The 19,823-nt window shown below is 46.6% G+C and overlaps 1 protein-coding gene across 3 annotated transcripts in view; it reads left to right on the forward strand.

The window, feature by feature from the left end:
* ABCG4 (ATP binding cassette subfamily G member 4) overlaps positions 1–19,823 on the forward strand; it is a 44,719-nt gene that overhangs the window by 13,454 nt on the left and 11,442 nt on the right. For all 3 annotated transcript variants that reach the window (XM_028707849.2, XM_028707850.2, XM_028707848.2), the window contains exons 3-10: positions 11,050–11,167; positions 11,812–11,944; positions 14,522–14,572; positions 14,739–14,884; positions 16,448–16,571; positions 17,926–18,040; positions 18,461–18,600; positions 19,417–19,515. In XM_028707849.2, coding sequence (XP_028563682.1) covers positions 11,050–11,167; positions 11,812–11,944; positions 14,522–14,572; positions 14,739–14,884; positions 16,448–16,571; positions 17,926–18,040; positions 18,461–18,600; positions 19,417–19,515 — 926 coding nt within the window. The remainder of the gene's footprint in view (positions 1–11,049; positions 11,168–11,811; positions 11,945–14,521; positions 14,573–14,738; positions 14,885–16,447; positions 16,572–17,925; positions 18,041–18,460; positions 18,601–19,416; positions 19,516–19,823) is intronic.

Below are 19,823 nucleotides of genomic sequence, written 5' to 3' on the forward strand. Positions count from 1 at the left end.
GCTGGGGCAAATATTTCCAAATGTCAGGGCCGGCCTCAGCCACCAGAACAACCTAGATGGAGTCTGAGTTTGCCGCTGTGTACCTCATCCTGCAATTGTGCTCTTACTCCCTCACCCCTTATACTCGGGGCCCCTCTGCCTGTATCATCCTCTTTCCTCCCCACATGTCTTCCCCTTGTGCTGTTTCCCTGGGCAGCCATTTTGCCACTTGCAAGGGGTTGTGGGAAAGCACATCCGAGTTGCTAGGCAACCGTAGGGCCGCATAACAAAAGCCTGGACCACAGCACGCCACCGAGAGTTGGCGCACTGCAGAAAGATGCTTCGATAGGAAATAACTTGAGCTAACTCACGGCAGTGAGCCAAGTCACATAAAGGGAGGAAAAGGCAATAATTTCCTTCTTGTCCCCTAGCGCAGTTAGTCGGTGGCTTTCACGTTACATACTTTGGTGCTGCTGATAAACTGCATTTCCACCATCGACTGGAAGTGGAATTAAATGGCTGGTTTTGCAATGCACTTAATATAGCACTATTTTCTACAGCACTGCTTCTGCCAAAGCCCATCTCTAATGTTTGCTCAGAAATAAGTTGCGTTCAGCAAAGTCTCCAAAGAACTTAATTAGAAGCTTCCTCCTTTCAGCTTCTGTTACTTTTATCAGCTTCCCTTCCGTGTAGGGATGGGATAAATGATTGATTGCATCTCACTGCTCCTTAATTGCCACATAATTAGTCAGTTTCTGTTCACCATTCGGGGGAGCGTTAATTTCTGATTTCCTCTCTTCTTTCATCCCTCCCCCTTTGATTGTAAAATCCTGCTATTTCATTTGTCAACTTTGCCATTGAACGAGGGTGGGGTGGGGAGGATGACATCAGTAATTAAAGTTTCCTCCCCACAGGGAACAAGAACTGATTAATTAAGGGGCAATTGATTAATCCCCAGCCACCCTGAAAGGAAGCAATCAACAGGGCAGAAGGGGCAATCAGGACATTACTACACTAGGACCTTTGAAACCTCAGTAGAGTTTTGCCTGACCACAGTGGACAAGGCTGATGCTGCAGTTGTGCTTTATTGCGAATTAATTGCCACAAATCAAGTCGTGGGGTTGGGGAGAAGGGAGCCACACAAGAAGAACCTGAAATACAACAGACTGGGAACAACCGAGGGGCTCTATTATGGGATGGTTGCTCCTCAGATGTGCATTTATTTATTTTTTTGCATGATCCTTATGGCATGTTTGGCATAAAAACGCTTGTCTGTATTTCACACATATCCCCTTCTAATCCAGATTTACCCTTTCCTGGTGAAATCTGACAAATAAACAAATTGTTGCAAATGGCCTGTTTGCAAGTTAAGTCTTTAAGCCCTCTGGTTGTTAATAAAAAGTGAGTAAGTTCAGGATGGCAATTCCAGACAAAATGCCAAGTGTGGAAGGAACTGTTGTTTGATCAATGAAAGCAATATTTGTTGTGAATAGACAAATCTTGTCTATTGGCCCTAACCTTTGACTATTCCATCTGGAGTTAAGAAAGGAGAAGACGAAAGCTTTGGAATCCAGCAGAACTCTTTGTTGGGCTGGAACATGGTAGGCTTGTGGAAGAGCTCTGTGTAGCTTCTATGCCCTTTGCGCTGGCAAAATGTCGGCCCAGCAGAGTAAGGCACCTGCTTAGCTGTCTTGGGCAGCAGGGACTCGTGAGCTGGAATGACTCATTGGAGGTCCTAAATCCACAGGTATATTCATTGTAATAGCAACAGGATTGATAGGAATCATGGGTGTAGCCAAGGGGGGCAACTGCCCCCCCACCCAAATAAATACAAATCTGAGGTTCTGTCCCCCTAACAAAAGCCTGCCTCCACCATCAAAAATCCTGGCTACACCCATGTTCAGAATGTCTGCCTCTCACTCTCTTTAATAGAGTCCTAAACACATTTACAGTGGTACCTTGGGTTAAGTACTTAATTCATTCCGGAGGTCCGTACTTAACCTGAAACTGTTCTTAATCTGAAGCACCACTTTAGCTAATGGGGTCTCCTGTTGCTGCCGCGCTATTTCTGTTCTCATCCTAAAGCAAAGTTCTTAACCCGAGGTAATATTTCTGGGTTAGCGGAGTCTGTAACCTGAAGCATATGTAACCTGAAGCGTATGCAACCCGAGGTACCACTGTACTATGGAATATTCTGAGTAACAATGCAATGGTTTGTACTGTTCCCTAAACCGCTGTCTTCTCAATAAGCATTCACCTCCCTCCAAAACTACCGGTATCAGTTTGGAACATAGAAAGCTGCTGTATACCAAATCAAACCAAGCTCAGTATTGTCCACCAAGGTCAATATTGTCTACACTGACTGGCAGCAGTTCTCTTAAGGCTTCAGAGTGGGTACTTTCCCTGCCCTTGCTGGGGATGAGGCCAGGGATTGAACCTGGGGCCTTCTGCATGCTAGGCGCATGTTGTACCACTGACCTATGTCTCTCCCCCAGTTCCTTCATGCTACAGACTCTCTCTCTAAAGGGATGACTTTTCTTTTTTTTATTATTTAATAGTAAATTTTATTAGTATTTTCCACACAACAACAAAAAATAACAATACACCAAACACAAAAACAAGCATATAAAAAAACAAATCTAAATACTACAAATTAATAATATAAACACTGAAAAGGAAAACAAACATTGACTTCCCGCAATGACTTTTCTAGAGTGAGAACCTGCTGCTAGTCACATGTCATTAAACTTCTCCAGCAAGCAAAAACGAAAAAAAGCTAACGCTAATTGGACACTTAAGCCCTTAGTAATGCTAAGCACAATTAGCAGCTGCTCTCTGCATGTTGCTGGGTATATACTAAGCAGGTCACTGTCGGCCATTGATCTGGTGGGTGCAAGTAGGAGTGACTTTTCCAGGTCTTCTGAGGCTCAGGGGAGGAGCCTGGGGAGATGTGGGTGGAGTCTCAGTGTGTGGGTGGAGCTTAGTGGAAGGAGGATGCCTTGGTGGGCCAGGAGACAGAGCAGGGGTAGTTTGGTGGCTCAGAGGTAGAGCCTAACTGAGCTCACGAATTATTTGTAAAACACCTCATATGTGCCAGGCGCTGTACAGGAACTGAGAAGACGCATCGGGTCTGAGACAAAAGGAGAAGGGAAAGCTTAACACCATCAGGGAGAAAGAGAAAAGGAGAGAGATTAAATTGTCTAGGAAGGGAAGTCAAACCCACAAAGCCAAATAGGATTAGGAGAGACAACAGAAGTTTCAAATAATTTCTTAAACAAAGAAAAGGCTGACCAGATAGTTTTCACCCAGGTGAACAGTATTAATGTGAGGATGCTTTGAATGTGCTTCGAATGAATGTTGCGGATCTGCCCTAACCCTTTTGAGGGTCTCTTCAGATGTCCAATTTATTGAGCCTTGGTTCTTATTCACTTGCACAAAGTTCATGCAAGGGTTAGATCGTGTCCATTCTTCACTGAGCCTTTGTTCTGGTTTGTTTACAGGGTGGTTATATGACAAGAAGGATATATCCTGATTTGCTTGCAGGGTGTTAACGTATCTTCCTTTAATCGTTCATTCAGCCCACATTTCCCAATACATTTCTCTGTCACATTCTTTCGTTCGTTCGTTTCCTAAGTGGACTTGTTGCACTGGAGGGACAGAGCATTTCAACCCACTTTTAACTGTGCAAACTTAGAAGTTCCAATATCCCTCCTGCAAAATAGAAAACCTTCTGAAGGGCAGACCAAAGATGAATAGAGTTGTGGTGTTGTGGAGCCCTCTAGCGGTGGTACTAACTTCACAGCTGCTGATTTATTTATTTATTTTAAGCACATTGCAAAGTTGTTCAATGATGTCTTCATCTGTGCATGTGTCTGCGGTAGATAGGAGTCTAAGCAAGGATCCTAAAAAAACATTTGCCATGTGGATCTTGCATCAAGCGAATCTGACAAAATCCAGCTCCCCCTGGCTGGATTCTGCAACGGCCATTCATCAAGTGCCTTATCCATAGCTGTCAACGTTTCCCTTTTTTAAAGGGAAATTCCCTTATTCTGAATAGGATTCCTCACAAGAAAAGGGAAAAGTTGACAGCTATGGCCTTATCTCTTCCTGTCAAAGGCTATTGGACTCTTCCTGTCTTTTTTTAAAAAAAAAGATATTTATTGAAGTTTCCAAAAAGTTATATAAAAATAAAAAAGAACAAAAATACAAACAAAACACAGACAACAACAAGTATAATTTCAATCCTTTATTTTCTTATACCTTACTTTCCCGACCTCCTCATACCTCCCCTTTCTGTATTCCAATTTCTAATTATTTAATTCAGCAAATCCCTCCCATAATTTCTATTGATTTTCAACCTTTCTTTTCTTAATTGCATGATCATTACAGCTAGAAACCACTTAATTTCTAAACCAACATCGTTCTAACATTCAATAATTTTACAATGTTTCTTAAGATAGTCCTTAAATTTCTTCCAATCTTCTTCCGCCGTCTCTCTTCCCTGGTCTCGGATTCTGCCGGTCATTTCTGCCAATCCCATATAGTCTATCACCTTCATCTGCCATTCTTCCATGGTGGGTAGATCTTCTGTCTTCCAATACTTTGCGATGAGTATTCTTGCTGCTGTTGTAGCATACATAAAAAAGTTCTATCCTTCTTTGACACCAATTGGCCGACCATGCCCAGGAGAAAGGCCTCTGGTTTCTTCAAAAAGGTATATTTAAATACCTTTTTCATTTCATTATATATCATTTCCCAGAAAGCCTTAATCCTTGGGCATGTCCACCAAAGGTGAAAGAATGTACCTTCAATCTCTTTACATTTCCAACATTTATGTTGGACTCTTCCTGTCAAAGGCATCTTGGCACATCTGAGAACAGGATGCTGGACTAGAAGGGTCATTGGTCTGATCCAGCAGGGATCTTGTGATCTTCTTATGTTCTCCCTCCTCACACATCTAGTTGCAGGTTCAGGGGTAATGTGTGAAGGGGGAAGGGCAGGAGAATAAAAGATTAATCACTTTTTCCCAAAGCAGCCTTCCCCAATCCTCGAAGTGGCTCAGTGGGGCTGCTAATTAGCAAAACAAAACCCACAGGAGACGTATTAATAACGCAGCCTCCATCTCTCTCTGGTCCTTATTCAATTTATATTCTTTTATTCATTCTGGAGTATGGCACTGGTGTTTTTAATTATTATTGTTATTAACACGTATCCGTTGCCTTGTACGAAATAAAATAAAATCTCCAAGTGATTTGACGGGGTAAACTGTAACGCACGGAAGCAATTTAAAACCGTTAAAACGTTTGAAAACAACAAAGACCTAAAAAGCTTATCCAGTAACGTATCGGTGAAGACAAGTCCTCATACCCAGCCCACTAAAAGACAGTCCCCACCATAGGAGACAATATTAATTAACCAAAGGCCTGTGTGGACGAAAAGGCCTAGCCTGGCACCTCAAGACTGGCAGCGATGGTGCCAGGCACATCTCCCGGAAGCTGTAAGAATTGTGAGCCATGGGGTGAAACACACCAAGTCAACCTACATGCTGTACATTTAAAACACATTCGAAGGACGCTCTTTCCCTCAAAGGTTTCTGGAAAGTGTGGTTTAAGGCTTGCTGGGAACTGGAGCTCTGTGAGGGATAAACTCCAGTACCCAGAGTCCTTTGAGGGAAAGAATGTGCTTTAAAGCATCGCGGGTACACAGCCTAAGTGTTTACACCAGGGGCAGCTAACCCTGTTTGACCCAAGGACCGTATTTGCCCTTGGCCAAGTCTCTGGGAGGGGGCCACATGCCCAGTAGCGCGTGCGAAATCCTGGAGAGCTACTGTTATGTACTGAGTTGAATAGGATCCAAAATACAGCAGTCTGATTGGTCCTAGAACAATAGGATTCAGAATGCAGCAGTCTGATTGGTCCTAGAGCAATAGGACCCAGAATGCAGCTGTCTGATTGGTCCACAGGAGCCACCCAATCCAGTTCCAGGTGGAAGTGAATCCACAACCTGATTGGCCTACAGGAGAATCCCGGAATTAGCCAATCACGTGGGACCCATTGTGTAAATAATGTATATAAAGCAGACATTCTGGGGGAACTTCCATTCCTCCTCACCACTATGAGCTGAATAAAGAGCATGAAATCCACTCTCGACTCCGAGTATATTTCAGCTACTGCCGGTCGGTGTAGACAAGTCTAAGGTAGATGGTACAGCGGCCTGACTCAGTACAAGGCAGCTTCCCTGTGTTCCAGCCGCTTGCTCTGTCCAGCTCATCCATCCCCCTGTTTTGCTTTCCATATTGCGGTTGGCATCACAGTGGTTGCCAGTAAGAATCAGGTCATCTTGAAATTCTGCCAAAATCTGCCAGTCCATCTGCGGGAGGGCCCTGCTGACCTCGGCTCCCTTCCTGGAACTCAGCAAAGCATCCAAAATTGATTCAAGTTCTCCGCTTAGGGGCTGGGCATTCCCTGAAGCGCTGCACACCTCCTCGCTAGGTCTGGTCTGGACTGCTTCAAGACAGGAAGGAGCGGTTGATGAACTAGACTAGGAACCAACGTGCGTTCCCTTACTCCCTGTACCAAAGACCACACCTTTGTCTTCTGAGCTAGGCTGTGGACACACTCTACATTTAAATTTTGAATTTGATTTTAAAGCTAGGGTTCATTTAAAGCATGTGGTTTTCCCCAAAGGAGCCGGGAAACGGTAGCCTAAGGGTGCTGGGAATTGTAGCTCCCAGAAGTCTTTGGGGAAGCCATGTGCGCCAATAATAATAATAATAATAATAATAGTTATGCAAATTTATTTGGCGTGTGGTGTGCATGCAGCCTCCATTAATCCCAAGGAATTCCTGTGCTTCCAGGCAGCAGCTGCTTTGCCAGCAACAGTTCAACAGGTAAAGCTTTCCTCAGAGTAAGGAGAGGATGCAATGGTGGTAAGGTCTGAAGCACTTGCTCATGCAAAAAGCCCCAGGTTCAATCCTCAGTGTTAAGTTGTGGGCGAACATATCAGACGACACAGCGATTCTTCAAACAGCTCTTGTTTATTCACTGGCCAGAACAGAACTGAACTGAAGGGTTCAGCCAGCCTGCTTATATAGAGCTCCACTACAACGCAACAGTAACCACTTTCTGTAACTATCCAATCACTGAACGTCGCTTTCGATCCCTTAGTTGCATATGTGGACCTGAGTGAAAACTATCTACAGTATCCCCCTGCTGGCCCAGGGTGAGAACTTCAGTACATAACACCCCTCCCCACCAAGATAAGGCGTTAGTTACAATCGTAATGGTTTCCTTATATACAGCACTACACGTAATGGTTCAATTAGACACAAAAGCATATCGGTTACATTTCACCTACTTCCATTAGACTGACAGTATTACATGTCCAACAACATAGTCATTTAAATAAGTTGGGCATTTGGAAACTCTGCCAGACCGCCGGGGAGCAGTACCCAGGTCTGGGGGGGCTGCCCGATTCTTCCTGAGGCTGTAGCGCAACCCTAGGTGAAACCAAGTCCCCTGGATCCGCTGCTGTGGGTGGAACTTCTGCGAGTGGAGTTGGCGGAATGTCAGGCATGGCAGTGGTCTGAGTCTGTGGGAAGTCCGGCAGACCCTCTGAAGCGGCTTGGTTCGGCTCCACACCTGCAGCTTGTGAGAGAGGTGTAGGTGGAGCCTCGCCATCTGGCCCAGGGTGAGAACTTCAGTACATAACACTCAGCCTCTCCATGCAGGACTGGGAAAGTCCTTGCCTGAAACCCTGGAGGCTGCTGCCAGTTAGTGCAGCCAATACTAAGCTAGATGAACCAAAGGCCTGACTCGGTATAAGGCAGCTTCCTATCATGTTTGGAGAATGACACCATGGGCTGAATTCCTGCATCCCTGTTAGGCAGGTGCTTAAAAGCACAGGGACTAAAACAGAGGAGGGGTGAGGAAAGGGACATGACCCCTACCCAAGAATCTGGTGGTGGTGGTGCAAAGGAGCTTTGCTTGGGACTAAGAACATAAGAAAAGTCCTGCTGGGTTTGGCCAGTGGCCCATCTTAGTGTTATGTACTGAAGTTCTCACCCTGGGCCAGCAGGGGGATACTGTAGATAGTTATGCAAATAAGGGATTGAAAGTGACGTTCAGTGATTGGATAGTTTTAGAAAATTGTTACAGTTACGTTGTACAGTGGTGCCTCGCAAGACGAAATTAATTCGTTCCGCGGTTTTTTTCGTCTTGCGAAGCACGGTGTTGGGAAAGTTTTGGAAAAGCTTCAAAAATCACCAAAGTCTTTAAAAACCTCAAAAAAGGCTACCACACCACGTTCTATGAGTTGCTCCTCGAAGTCAAGTCGCAACTGTATTAACGGTGTTAAGAAAAAGGAAACAAACTTGCAAGACGTAGGGGAAATCGTCTTGTGAAGTAGCTCAAAAAACAAAAAACCCTTTCGTCTAGCGAGTTTTTTGTCTTGCGAGGCATTCGTCTTGCGAGGTACCACTATACTGGAGCTCTATATAAGCAGGCTGACTGAACTCTTCAGTTCAGTTCTGTTCTGGCCTGTGAATAAACAAGAGCTGTTCGAAGAATTGCTGTGTCGTCTGATATGTTCACCCACAACTTAACACATAGTCCAGCATCCTGTTCTCACAGGGGCTACCCAGATGCCTGTGGGAAGACTGCAAACAGGATTTGAACACAAGACCATTTCCCTCTCCTGTGGTTTCCAGCAACTGGCATTCAGAAGCATGACTGCCTCTGATCATGGAGGTAGCGCATAGCCATGGTGGCTAGAAACCATCTATAGCCCTCTTCTCCTCGAATTTGTCTCATCCTCTTTTAAAGCCATCCAAGTTAGTGGCAACCGCTGCTAGGGTTGGGTGATATATCAATATATCATCCCAAACCGGTTTGAAGTCCATACCGTGATATTGGTTTAATAGTTTTTGACCTGGCAATATATTGCGAATCATGGTGTTTGTTAGGGCTGGGCGATATATCGTCCAAAACTAGTTTCAAGTCCATATCATGATACTGACCTGGCAAAATATTGTGAATCATGATTTTTGTGTGCTGCGCATAAATCACAATGTGGGGGAAACCGTGAAGCCAGCCAATGCCTCTACATAGCTCTACCCTTACTTCAGATGTTGCGATATATCAGTACCGTATTTTTCGCCCTATAGGACTCACTTTTCCCCCTCCAAAAATGAAGGGGAAATGTGTGTGCGTCCTATGGGGTGAATGCAGGCTTTCGCTGAAGCCTGGAGAGCTAGAGGGGTCTTGCTCTCCAGGCTTCAGGAAGCTATCCGCAAGCCGTGGGAGCTTGGTGCGAAGTCGCGCAGCTCTCCCAAGGCTTGCGGATAGCAGCCTGTTCTGGGGGCTGGGGTCGGGGGAAGCTCAGGCTTCCCCCGCCCCAGCCCCGCACCTGGGGGGGGGGGAAATATATTTTTTTTCTTTATTTCCCCCCAAAAAACTAGGTGCGCCCTATGGGCCGGTGCGCCCTATGGGGCGAAAAATACGGTATATCGCAATGTTTAGCTGGTGATATACTGTGGTGCTGAAAACCAGATATTGCCTGGCCCTAACCGCTGCCTCCTGTGGGTAAGGGAGTTCTGTAGCTTAACTCCGTGCTGTGTGAAGAAGTCCTTTTTTTGGTCTGTCCTAAATCTTCCCACATTCAGCTTCTTTGGACGGCCCCGAGTTCTCACAGAGTTGCCCCAACACACACGCCTTCTGAACTCCGAACTTTTGAAAACTCTGCCTCACCCCCCACCCCTTTCCCAAAACGCCTTGTGGTTCCCTCCAGCTTGCTTTCCCAATAGATTCTGCTTCTTGTCCCATCTGCTGACAGGGAGGCAGCTATTTGGTTGATGGGATCTGTGCATGGCCTGTCCATCTTCCGATAAAGCACATACCAGGAGATTAGTGGGGCGAAGGGTTGCAGGAGTCGAGAATGATGAGCAAATTTGGCAAGAACAGACAAAGCTGGAGGCAGACGCTGATCCTCGCGACATAGATCTCGCTCCCTCCCTCTTTTTAAACTCTTTCTCAATAGCGCTGGCAAAGAATGTCATTGTACGTCTTCATTTATGCAGAGCTGGGATGGGGTGGTGACTGGGGCATGGTTTCTGCTAGTCATTAGTTTGAAAAGGAAATCGGAAGCTTAAAAGGTATTCCTGCTTATCGCTGCCTCACACTTTCTCGAGGCTCCCTCTTAGCAACCAGGCTTAGCCATTGTGAGTGCAGTGGTTAGAATGTCAGATGAGGACCTGGGAAACTAGGGTTCAAATTCCCACTCGGCTAAAAAGCTCACTGGGCAACCAGTCACCACCATTCTTAATCTAACCTACCTCACAAAGTTGTTGTGAGGATTAAATGCGAATCACAGCGGTAACTATCTACTTGCACTGGTGTGCTTTCAAACTGCCAGGTTGGCTGAAGCTGGGACAGAGCAATGGGAGCTCACCCCATTGTGGGGATTTGAACTGCCGACCTTGTGTGGTTTAGACCACAGCGCCACGCGAGTCCCATCCATGGAGTGTACAGTCATACCTCATGTTACGTTTGCTTCATGTTACGTTTTTTCAGGTTGCGTCCCGCGGCGACCCGGAAGTACCGGAAAGGGTTACTTCCGGGTTTCGGCACTCGCGCATGCGCAGATGTGCAAAATGACACCATGCGCAGAAGCAGCGAATCGCAACCTGTGCGTGCACAGACGCGCCGCTGCGGGTTGCGTTCCTTTCATGTTGCGAACAGGCCTCCAGAACGGATCCCGTTCGCAACCAGAGGTACCACTGTAATGATGTCACTCAGTATTGTAATAAAGGAGGTCTGAGGCCACATAACTTGCTCAATCCCAAATTATGCGCCAAATGCTAACAAGTGTGTCCTCCACTGTCTCTCAGACATGGGTGGGGAACTTGAGGTCTTCCCTGCATGTTGTTGGACACCAGCAACTCCCTTCGTGTTGGCTGGAGCTTGAGGGGAGATGGAGTCCCACAGCACTGGGTGGCCCTCAGCTTCCTCACTCCTGCTCTCTGACTTCTGGGGCAGCCCACACAACTTGCCCACCTTCCTCCCTCTTTTCCAGGATACAAGACGCTGCTGAAATGTCTGTCTGGGAAGTTTTGCCGCCGCGAGCTTATCGGGATCATGGGCCCTTCCGGAGCTGGGAAATCAACCCTCATGAACCTCCTGGCTGGTTACCGGTGAGCCAATGCCCTTTCCTCAGAGAGAAGCATGTTTTTACCTGAAAGGATTGGGATCTTTACAGCTCCTGGTTTCACTGTTGTTGCATTGTCAGATTTATGTCCTGTAATGAGCATATATCACATGATGTTTTATGTCACGTGATGAACACGGATCATCTTTTCCAGAACAGGGTGGGGGACTAATTTTCCTATATCTGACCTGCCCGTCACGGGCCAAATTTGACCAGTAGGCGGCTCCTCAGCCAGCGTAGTCAATGGTTTGTTGTGACTGGAGTGGGCGACGGCTCCACATTTTAAAGCACCCTGGCCAATTTACCCTTAACGGACCTCCTCCAGCACTGACCCCCCACATCTTCACTGTAGCGGGTCTTGTCAGTGTGGCCCCTATTTGAGTGTGGGTCATTGGCAAATGCCCAACCACGTTGACTGTTGGCGCCAGCTCTCAAGAGAGAATGCCAGGGGAAAGCCTATCTAGATCTATCCCAACCCTTGACTTCTCCCTTCCTCCAAGCTGAGAACGCTGAGATCATTGCAGGTTCTCCAGCTCCATGGAGATAGCTCAAGCGGCGGTGAGCCTCTGGCTTTCCAGATGTTGCCAAAGCACAACTCCCAACATCCCAGGTCACTGTTGTCGTTTACAGGGAAACGGGCATGAAGGGGCAGATCCTCGTGAATGGGCGGCAGAGGGAGCTGCGCACCTTCCGGAAGATGTCTTGCTACATCATGCAGGACGACATGCTCTTGCCGCATCTCACTGTGCGCGAGGCTATGATGGTGAGCAGGGGAGAAACGGGGCCTGGAAACATTTGGGTGATAGTGTGGGGGTGGAGGGTTGTGCCAGGAGAAACCTAGGAGGAATCTGGATTTTCAGAGGTGTGCAGAGGTCAAGATGGAAGAGAATCACGCCCTGGTGGCCACAGCAAAGGCTCTCTTCCCAACCCACTTCACCTCACGGATTCCACATTATGGAGCTTATAGCCTGAGAGAAGATTATTGGCAGGATCCTACTGGTACACCACCTCCTGACTCATTCCTCCTCAAACTGCAGAGGACTGCAGTTTTATTGTTTTTAAACATTGTATTTTGTAAACGGGATCATGGTTCTGTGGTGGAATGTTTAAGTGTTTTGCCCCATATTTAAACAAACAGTCACTGTCTGTGCCTCAGAGTAGGCTCTGTCAGGAATTTGATTTCTGTGAATTTCAAAGCAAAGTCACCTAATGTGCTTCTCCTGGGGTAAGCTACAGATCAGAATGCCATTATACTTTAGGTTTTGCTTTTTTTAAAAAAAGTGATACAGTTCTTGACGGAAAACAAGAAATACAGTGGTGCCTCGCAAGACGAAAAGAATCCATTCCGCGAGTCTCTTCGTCTTGCGGATTTTTTGTCTTGCGAAGCAAGCCCATTAGCGGCTTAGCGGATTAGCGCTATTAGCGGCTTAGCGGGCTTAGCGGATCAGCTGATAAGCGGCTTAGCGGATCAGCTGTTAAGCGGCTTAGCGGATCAGCTGATAAGCGGCTTAGCGGTCAGCTGTTAAGCGGCTTAGCGGATCAGCTGTTAAGCAGCTTAGCGGTCAGCTGTTTAGCGGCTTAGCGGATCAGCTGATAAGCGGCTTAGCGATAAGCTGTTAAGCGGCTTAGCGGATCAGCTGATAAGCGGCTTAGCGATCAGCTGGTAAGCGGCTTAGCAGATCAGCTGATAAGCGGCATAGCGGATCAACTGATAAGCGGCTTGGCGGCTTAGCGGATCAGCTGATAAGCAGCTTAGCGATCAGCTGTTAAGCAGCTTAGCGGATCAGCGGCTTAGCGGCTTAGCGGATCGGCTGATAAGCGGCTTAGCGGCTTGGGAAAAAGGAGGGGAGGGAAAAAACCCTGCAGGAACTCGCAAGACATTTTCGTCTTGCGAAGCAAGCCCATAGGAAATTCGTTTTGCGAAGCACCTCCAAAACGGAAAACCCTTTCGTCTAGCGGGTTTTCCTCTTGCGAGGCATTCGTCTTGCGGAGCACCACTGTACGTCTTATAAATGCCTTCTTTATGTTTCTAAATGTATCTCTTGAAGTCAAAATACTTATTTATAAATGAATTTTCATTCAAAAAGTTTTTAATATGCAAATTAATACGGAATAAACTTATGAATAAACACATACAAGACTGACAGGGGTTGGAAACTGGTTTGGCCATCTCTTGTTTCATGGAGAAAGCCTGTTCAGGACCGTCCACTTTCAGTGCGGGGAGATGGGCTTTTTTTATTTACTTCATGTGGGAGAATCCCTGAAAGATATGATGCTTCCACAGTTCAGGAAAACACCATGTGCTTTTGATTTCTCATGTAGCTCAGCTCTGTCTCTGGTGCACAGTTATGGCAGTTCTTATTTTTTAAAACCTGAGCCAGTGCCGGATTTATGTATAAGCTAAATAAGCTATAGCTTAGGGCCCATTCTCTTGGGGGCCACCAAAATATTAAAGAAAAAAAACCTGGATGTACATTTCCAAAATATAAGATAAAAAACAAATGAAATAAAACCTACATACAGCAACAGTGTTTTGTGTTGTGTAGGCTCCTATGATGTAAGTAATGGGCCCCGCCTGCTAGCCTGCTCCCTAAAATATCACTGGTTTGCTCATTTCTATATATAGGGTGCGACATTCTGCATGTGCAAATGGCTTTAGATACCTATTAGGTCCATAAATTACCATATAGCATATATTCAACACAAAAAACTGTGACAATTTGTTGTTGACAAAGGACAGCTGGACATATAAAGGGTCCCATTATCTTCAGTAGCTTAGGGCCTCATCAAACCTAAATCTGGCCCTCACCTGGGCTATCTGTTAAGTTGTGGGTGAACATATCAGATGACACAGCGATTCTTCAAACAGCTCTTGTTTATTCACAGGCCCAGAACAGAACTGGGCTGAAGGGTTCAGCCAGCCTGCTTATATAGAGCTCCACTAGAACGCAACAGTAACAACTTTCTGTAACTATCCAATCACTGAACGTCACTTTCAATTCCTTATTTACATATGTGGACCTGAGTGAAAACTAACTACAGTATCCCCCTGCTGGCCCAGGGTGAGAACTTCAGTACATAACACTATCCTGAAGCTAGCTGCTCTCATTTGAGCATGTAAAACTCCAGGGGTGGTGGTAGAAGGGATTCCTCCCCCCTCACATCCACAGGTGGACAGGGACACCGGCTTTTCAGTCACCCGACATCCAATGACCTGTTTTTACTCATGCCAACGACCATTTGCAGGAACCCCAGCAAACTAGACTTCATTAGGCCGTTGGATGCGCATTAACCTGCTCAGATCACTTCCTAAGAAGAACATTTTCACTTCCCTCCTCAGGTTTCTGCCAACCTGAAGTTGAATGAGAAGCAGGAAGTCAAGAAGGAGCTGGTGAGTTTGTGTATTTCCCACACTTGAAAACCGAGAGCTGTGTATGTGATTTCCCCCCCCCCCCACGCTGGGCCTCATCAAGTCATGATGGCAAGAGCCCACATTTCGGGCTGCCTATGGCAACTAAACCTGTCCATTTCCCCCTCACTCCCTCCGTGGGGTCCAGGTGGACGAGATCCTGACAGCTCTGAGTCTTCTGGAGTGTTCTTACACCCGCACGATGTCCCTGTCCGGAGGGCAGCGCAAGCGCCTTGCCATCGCCCTGGAGCTGGTCAACAATCCCCCAGTCATGTTTTTCGACGAACCCACCAGGTAAGATGCCAAGGCGTTTCCAGGTTTCCCTATCCCTTGAACGCCACCTGGGGAAAGGCAGCAGGACTCAGTTAGCATCCAGTGGATGTTGCAGAGATTCCATGGGCCTCATTCAGCCTCGGTGTCAATTCTGGGGGTGAGGGCAGGAGGCAATGGTAGGAGGAGGCTCCCCACTGGGCAAGCGATGGTGCATTTAAGGCTGGAACCTGGGGGTGAAGTCTAGGTGCCCCGCAGCCCCGAAGGCGGGGAGGGAGGGAGAGAGAAATCGCCACCCAAAGAACAGCCCATGATGGGGCAAATGGAGGCTAGCCCATTATGGCACTCGGGCCCCAATCTCGGTCTTGATTCCTCCAAGCCCACCTGCCTTCTTACTTTCAACCATTTCTGTCTGCTTCCTTCTCCTTAGGCCACATTCACACCATACATCTAAAGCAGTGTAGTGCCCCTTTAAATAGCCATGGCTTCTTCCCCCAAAGAAGTCTATTAATATGTTTATAAGGTTGGGTTTTTAAAGAATTAAGTTTGTTTTTATTGTTTATCTGCTTATTGTTTTCTTCTTTGATGTCCTTTTTTGTCATTTGTTTTTGTTTGTTATTCTGTTTTGTGATATTTGTGATATTCTGTTTTGTTTGTTTGTTATTCTGTTATGTGATATTTGTTATAATTGTGGAAAACCTAATAAATTTTTTTTGGGGGGGGGGAAGAATTCTGGGGGCTGTAGTTTGTTACGGGTTCTGAGAGTTGTTAGGAGATCCCCGACTCCTTTCCCAGAGCTACAATTCCTAGAGTTATCTGTGAAGAGGGATTGATTTTTAAACCAATTGTAGCTCTGCCAGGGGAATAAGGGGTACTGTCCCCCAAAAAACAACTTCAGCTATGCCATGCTGGTACTGATCATGGAGAGAAAACACACATACTGATGCTGTTGCCTTCTAATAACAACAGGGAGCATTCCTCAGTACTAGGGAAAACACACAGGGTAGACACACCACTCTCAGTGTGATGTAGAGCCAGTGGTGTAGTGGTTAAGAGCTACAGACTCGTAATCTGGTGAACAGGGTTCAATTCCCCGCTCCTCCACATGCAGCTGCTGGGTGACCCTGGGCTAGTCACACTTCTCTGAAGTCTCTCAGCCTCACTCACCTCACAGAGTGTTTGTTGTGGGGGAGGAAGGGAAAGGAGAATGTTAGCCGCTTTGAGACTCCTTCGGGTAGTGATAAAGTGGGATATCAAATCCAAACTCTTCTTTAACAGAAACCACTCAGAAGGTACCTGCACATTTCTACACACACACACACACACACACACACACACACACACACACACACACCTTTCTTTCCAAGAGGGCTGGAGACTTATTTTCTTTTTAAAAAATGAAAGCTCAGAGTTTGGGGCATCTGCCCAGAGTCCCCACTTGAAGCCTTCACGGGTGCCATGATTTGTTTGCACACAGCTGGTAAACCATAGCTTGGCTTACTGTGTCGTGCAAACCAGGCTACTCTCCATTCTCCTCCTTCTGCCGTCATTCACTCCAGCATTTTCTCTCTTTCCCTGGCTCTGCAGCGGACTGGATAGTTCCTCCTGCTTCCAGGTGGTCTCGCTGTTGAAATCGCTGGCCCAGGGCGGTCGCACCATCATCTGCACCATCCACCAGCCCAGCGCGAAGCTCTTTGAAAAGTTTGATAAGGTGAGGGTCTCTGTGCACCATCTGCCTCTGAACCGGGATATTGCTGTGGCTCAGTAAATTCAGCAGGATCCAGATTGCAACCTGGTGTGGCGCTACTGGTGCCATTGTGGCTCAGGGGTGTGTGCAGGGGGTCTCAGAGCCCATGCTGTACTGCACTGTTCCTGGTTGGAGAGGCAGTCTTTAGGGTCCTTTGCGGCCTGTCCATCCTCTCACCAAAGCTGCCTCCATTTTGTTTGTTTTTTTATCCTCTGTGCCCCCGTCAGTCAGGGCAATGCAGTCTAAAAAGAACAGAATTCTGTGCACAGCCAAGCAAAATTCGGTGCCAGGGAGAAAGGGAATTTGTGTGCCCTGCGGAAAATGATGCAAGTCGAGCATAATTTCCCAAAAGTTGCAGGATTTGTTCTGCAGTTTTGCATTGTTTTTTGCCAAGTCACAAGAGGGATAGATGAGGACACTGTTACTCTGTCCCCAACCCTAGAATATCTCATTGAGTCGCTTCTGACTGGCTTCTAGATTTCAGGGGTATATCCTCAGCCAAAAGGGCTAGACGCCTGGTTGACGACAAGGAAAGAAAGCTGAGGAGTTCAGGAAGTTGCTACCACATTTCGCTTTCTCTGAATTGTGGCATACGCACAGCCTTGCCAGATGTGTGAGTCAGAATGGCAAACGGCGCACCCGACACCACATCTCGAGGTGCGCATAACCCAAGGCCAGCCAAGCCATTTTGGCATGTGATCCCAAACATCCAAGGAGTGTGGTGGAGTCTCCTTCTTTGGAGGTCTTTAAGCAGAGGCTTGACAACCATATGTCAGGAGTGCTCTGATGGTGTTTCCTGCTTGGCAGGGGGTTGGACTCGATGGCCCTTGTGGTCTATTCCAACTCTATGATTCTACGATTCTATGATCCCACAATCGCTTCTCCCTGGGAGTAAAAAGGCAAGAAGAATAAATTAAAGAATTAACTATTGTATTTTTTGCTCTATAAGACTCACTTTTCCCCTCCTAAAAAGTAAGGGGAAATGTGTGTGTGTCTTATGGAGCGAATGCAGGCTGCACAGCTATCCCAGAAGCCAGAACAGCAAGAGGGATTGCTGCTTTCACTGCGCAACGATCCCTTTTGCTGTTCTGGCTTCTGAGATTCAGAATATTTTTTTTCTTGTTTTCCTCCTCCAAAAACTAGGTGCGTCTTGTGGTCTGGTGCATCTTATAGAGCAAAAAATACGGTATTTGCTGCCCTTTCATGACACTCAGCTGTCTGAGGTGGCCGCCTCACTCTGCTCAATGATAGCGCCGTCCCAATATGTTAATCCTCATAAGTGTTTTTCTTTTCTTCTTTCTCTCTCTCTTTCTTCCAGCTTTATATCCTGAGCCAAGGTCAGTGCATCTTCAAAGGAGCGGTGCCCAACCTCATCCCATACCTGAAAGGGCTGGGCTTGCATTGCCCCACCTACCACAACCCAGCTGATTTCAGTAAGTGATGGCTTTAAAAAAATAAATAGACAAATTAATGGAGCCCGAGGGCTGCATTTTCTTCTGAAGGCCACAAGCCAGTGGTAGGAAGTTCCAGAGGCAAATGTGGGTGTAGCAATGAGCATTCATTTTACCTTTGTGCAGCAGGCTGGCTTCACACACACCCCTCTCTGACCTCCTTTCCTCCCTCCACCCAGAATCTGACTTCTTGCAGTAAGGAAAGTGATGCGCAAAATGAACCGGAAAGTGATAAGCCTCGCTTCACACAACAGCGTATAAATTCCCTGCAAGCCATTCAAAACGATTGCTTAGCAAATAGCCAACAGTTGCCTGACTTCCCTGCAAAGGTTGTGCAAACAGATCAGGATAAATTGCTCGATAAACAAGGTTGTCTGAAAGCCGCTGCTTTCTCCTTTGCAGTTATCGAAGTTGCCTCGGGAGAATACGGTGACCTAAACCCACTACTGTTCCAAGCGGTCCAGAATGGGCTCTGCGCCATGGAGGAGAAGAAGAGCAGTCCGACCAAAGCAGATTCCTCTTGCCCAGGACACTGCGTGGCAGTAAGCTGGGGCGAGGCAGGGAAAGGGGTTGGCTCTGGCTGCTTGTTTTATGACTCAAGAATTCCAGTGTATACACTCAGACCTAGGGACTTTTTCCCATTCCTCTCTCCACATCAGAGCACCATCATTAGCAGCAATACGCATGCTGGTGAAGGGCACGTAGCCGAAATAACAATAACAATCAAATCTACAGAGAATCAAATTTGCCATTAGTCATATTTACTTACTTACTTACTTTTTTATTTATCTACTTATTTACTTTTCTATTTATTTATTTTATTTAGTAAACTAATTTATGGATCGCTTCAAAGCATTGAAGCAGGGCGCATGGCTAAAAACAGGACAAAGCACGGAAGACAAACTTGAAAACAATAAAACCACCCGTGCAAACTCTAAAAACTGCCAGGCAATTTCCTCAGATGTAAATTGGATCGCCCATAAAGACTGGGAAAGCCGTCCTGAGCAAAAATAAAAAATCAAAAAAAAAAATCAGTAAGCACCTAAGGCATCGTGATACTAGGCGCCTTTTTGATATGGGCTGGCAACTGATTCCAGAAAGCTGGAGCTGCAACACTAAAAGCCTGGTTCCTAGTGCAGGATGGGTGTGCATCTCCGACACTCAGAGGTGACTCTGATGTATATCACTTATTTCTGTGTTAGTTTTTACTTTTTCTGGACCACCTTGCATTTCAGTTTGGTGGAAAGGCAGGTTAATAAAATAAACACATGTTCACCACCCAAATCATGACAGTTCCACTAACCTCCTTTTCCCCACCCCACCCCCTTTCTCTTGTTTTGGCCCTGTGTCACTCTCAGGATTTGGACCACATCGAGAGCCATACTTTTGCCACCAGCACCATGACCCAATTCTGCATCCTCTTCAAGAGGACGTTCCTGTCTATTATGAGAGACACGGTGAGGCTTGGAGGAGGGGCAAGCTGAGAGAGGGAGGAGCTTGAGTTGTGGGAGGAGGGATGTGGGGTGGGACATGTGGTATAGGGTGGACGATGTGGCTTGTTTTGGGGTGTTGCTGTTTTAAGAGTTATGTGCGGGGAGCAGAGAGACCTTCCCAGGTTTTGGGGATCTTGCTGTGGTAAGAGAGCCACTCTGCACATGGAACAGATGCATTATTTTAGGTACTCCAGAATCAGGGCAATGAAGAGATGGTTTGCGTTGAACCGGGTCCTTCTGCATGCAAGACACCTGCTCTACCACTGAGCTAT

The sequence above is a fragment of the Podarcis muralis genome, chromosome 15 (genome assembly GCF_964188315.1).
Source record: "Podarcis muralis chromosome 15, rPodMur119.hap1.1, whole genome shotgun sequence".
NCBI classification, from domain to species: Eukaryota; Metazoa; Chordata; class Lepidosauria; order Squamata; family Lacertidae; genus Podarcis; species Podarcis muralis.